The 3,002-nt window shown below is 34.1% G+C and overlaps 1 protein-coding gene across 1 annotated transcript; it reads left to right on the forward strand.

Moving 5' to 3' along the window:
* The first annotated feature begins 514 nt into the window (after window positions 1-514).
* Window positions 515-2,532, forward strand: LOC133308033 (GDSL esterase/lipase 5-like). Its single transcript, XM_061508618.1, has 5 exons — window positions 515-800; window positions 1,060-1,178; window positions 1,401-1,631; window positions 1,878-2,136; window positions 2,228-2,532. The coding sequence occupies exons 1-5, from the start codon at window positions 515-517 to the stop codon at window positions 2,530-2,532; spliced, it is 1,200 nt and encodes a 399-aa protein (XP_061364602.1).
* The last annotated feature ends 470 nt before the right edge of the window (window positions 2,533-3,002 follow it).

Below are 3,002 nucleotides of genomic sequence, written 5' to 3' on the forward strand. Positions count from 1 at the left end.
TTGTGAAACTCGCATTTTTTAAAGCAAAAAAAAAAAAAAAACTAAAAGTCTAAGAAACATAAAACGAATCTCTATAACATTACACAATCATTTTTTCTACCACATAACTCTTATAAAATCCAATAAATTATCAAAGAATTGTCGCATTCGATGCATGTTGCCTTGTCTCCACGCTAAAGGAAAAGATATCGACATAATTTATATGAAGTATGTGCATAATTTGTACTAATTAGAAAAATAAAAAATATCACCAATTACTTAGTCAACTGGTAAAAGATTATTTTAACTTAATTACTGATCTCGAGTTGGAGTCTATGTGAATATAATTGTATTAAAATTTAATACAGAGATGGTCCTGCCCGGCTTGAATATTAGATGAATAATTAACATTTTGCTGGACCACTACATCGATTGCATCGCCAGTGTAAGCATGATGGTTAAACATTTAAACTGCTATATAAAACCAACACTAGAAGAAGCATGAGAATGGTGAATTAATTGAAAAGTGTTCGAGATGGGAAAGTCAAATTCTCCTTTGGGTTTTTTTGTTGTTTGCATAACCTTAATTCAATTCATTGCTTCAATGAGTTTCAGCACATCCCAGAGTCTCATAAATGAGACTAGGACTACAACTAAAGCCTTTTTCATCTTTGGCGATTCCACTGTAGATTCTGGCAACAATAACTACATAGATACTATTCCCGAGAACAAAGCAGATTACAAACCATATGGACAAAATGGTTTTTTACAAGAACCCACAGGAAGATTCTCAGATGGCCGTGTCATTATAGATTTTATAGGTATGAATGGACATTCTGTCTCTTTTTTTTCAATGTTAGACTTCAAATGCAAAATTCTAATAATTCAGTGATCTTTAACTCAAAGAGACCACGCATGAAACAGGTTTAAGGCGTTTCAGAATTTACTATTCGTTACTCAAAAGTTCTGTTCTTGTTGACTTTTTTTTTTTGGGAAAAAAAATATACTTTTTTTGTAGGTAGAAAAAAAAAATTACTTTGTCCTTGGTGTGTGCTAAGCTTTTATTGCTTGCTGATACAGCTGAATATGCAAAGCTGCCACTGCTTCCTCCATTTTTAGAACCATTTGCTGATTATAGTAAAGGTGTCAACTTTGCTTCTGGGGGGGCTGGTGTTCTTGCTGAAACCAATCAGGGACTGGTAAATCCATAAATTTATTGGATACGTACGCATGTGATATTTCATATAATCAATTGTTATTACATCAACTTTTTCCTATCTGCTTATTTATCTCACTTGTTAGAATTTGCTTAAACTTCGATATTTACTCCAATCTCAGATATTAACTTCAATTATCATTACATAAACTTCAATTATTTGCTTATTTATATTAACTCGATAAGAAGTTGCTATTTTATATAGGTGATAGATCTTCAAACACAATTAAGGCACTTTGAAGAAGTGAGAAAATCACTAGCAGAAAATTTTGGAGAGAAGACTGCAAAGGAGTTGATCTCGGAAGGAATTTATTTCATTAGCATAGGAAGCAACGATTACATGGGTGGTTATCTGGGTAACCCCAAAATGCAAGAAAGCTACAACCCTGAACAATATGTTGGGATGGTGATCGGAAACTTGACACAGGCAATCCAAGTAAGTCTAATTAGCCGCAAAATTAACTTAATTAAATAAAGCCCAAGTAATCCAAAGACGATTTGGAACAGTGATACAACTGTTCCTTTTGTAATTAAAATTTGATTCATATTTGGAAATAGTCTTTTGCAAAAATTATATAAGAATAAGACTGCATATAATATAATGATTATCCTCACCCCAATTCTTATTAGTGGGGGTTTATTGAGCAACAATATAACAAGTTGATCATTCTTTTTTGTACAGACTCTATATGAAAAAGGGGCTAGAAAGTTCGGGTTTTTAAGTTTGTGTCCTTTGGGTTGCTTGCCAGCTCTTAGAGCACTAAACCCGGAAGCTAGCACGGGTGGTTGTTTTGAAGCAGCTTCTACTCTTGCCCTTGCACATAACAATGCTTTGAGGAATGTTCTCACAAGCCTCGAGCACATCCTTAAAGGGTTTATGTACTCTAACTCTGATTTCTATTATTGGCTTGAAGATAGAATAAATAAGCCCACTAATTATGGTAATGTATTGCAATCCATATTTAATTTACCTATCTGTCACTATGTATCAACCAAAATGTGTAACCAATCAAATTTTGACTTTCATTGAAGGTTTTAAGGATGGAGTTAATGCCTGCTGTGGAAGTGGACCATATGGGGGCATCTACACTTGTGGGGGCACCAAGAAAGTTAGAGAGTACAATTTATGTGACAATATTGGTGAGTATGTCTGGTGGGATTCTTTCCACCCAACTGAGAAGACCCATGAGCAATTAGCTGAGGCTTTATGGAGTGGACCACCTTCCTCAGCAGGACCATACAATTTAGAAAATCTCTTTTCCAACAATGAGATCAAACTCACTATTGCTGATGTTGTTGATGACCGGGAAATTGAGCAAGGACAATTTGGCTACTGAGTCATTTAGAAAAAAGAAACAATAATAATAATGATAAAAAATCACAATAACACCATGAATATTTGTATGATATGTACAAGTTCGAAAGAGAAAAGCCTGTGACATGGATGGACTATAGATGAATGCTTGCATGTGGTACGTGGTCCCTCCATTTTTTTATTTTATAAAATTAACACATCGGGCACTGCCCTGACTAGGAAATTTTATAAATAATTGCAGTTTTTTTTTAAGATTTTGAATTTTGATTCTATTCTTAAAAATGCGGCTTGCTACTCAACACTCAACAGGTTCGACATATGAGCAAAGTCTGAAACATAGTTGGGCTATAGTTGTATGCTTGCATGTGATGGACAGAGTTGGGCTATAGATGTTTGCTTGCATGTGATGCACGGAAAAATCTCCGGTGTATAATTTTAGTAAATCAATAATTCATTTATCTTAGAATATGTAGGTGGATGAAATAAATGAAC

The sequence above is a fragment of the Gastrolobium bilobum genome, unplaced genomic scaffold (assembly GCF_033153095.1).
Source record: "Gastrolobium bilobum isolate Gb01-03AN ecotype WA unplaced genomic scaffold, APGP_CSIRO_Gbil_v1 utg22574, whole genome shotgun sequence".
NCBI lineage: Eukaryota > Viridiplantae > Streptophyta > Magnoliopsida > Fabales > Fabaceae > Gastrolobium > Gastrolobium bilobum.

Bases quoted from the DNA above. Each gene is read 5' to 3' on its own strand.
- LOC133308033 (XM_061508618.1), top strand. From the start codon at position 515: ATGGGAAAGTCAAATTCTCCTTTGGGTTTTTTTGTTGTTTGCATAACC. The intron at 1,179-1,400 runs GTAAATCCATAA...TATTTTATATAG, and splicing joins CTGAAACCAATCAGGGACTG to GTGATAGATCTTCAAACACA. The intron at 2,137-2,227 runs GTAATGTATTGC...CTTTCATTGAAG, and splicing joins AAATAAGCCCACTAATTATG to GTTTTAAGGATGGAGTTAAT.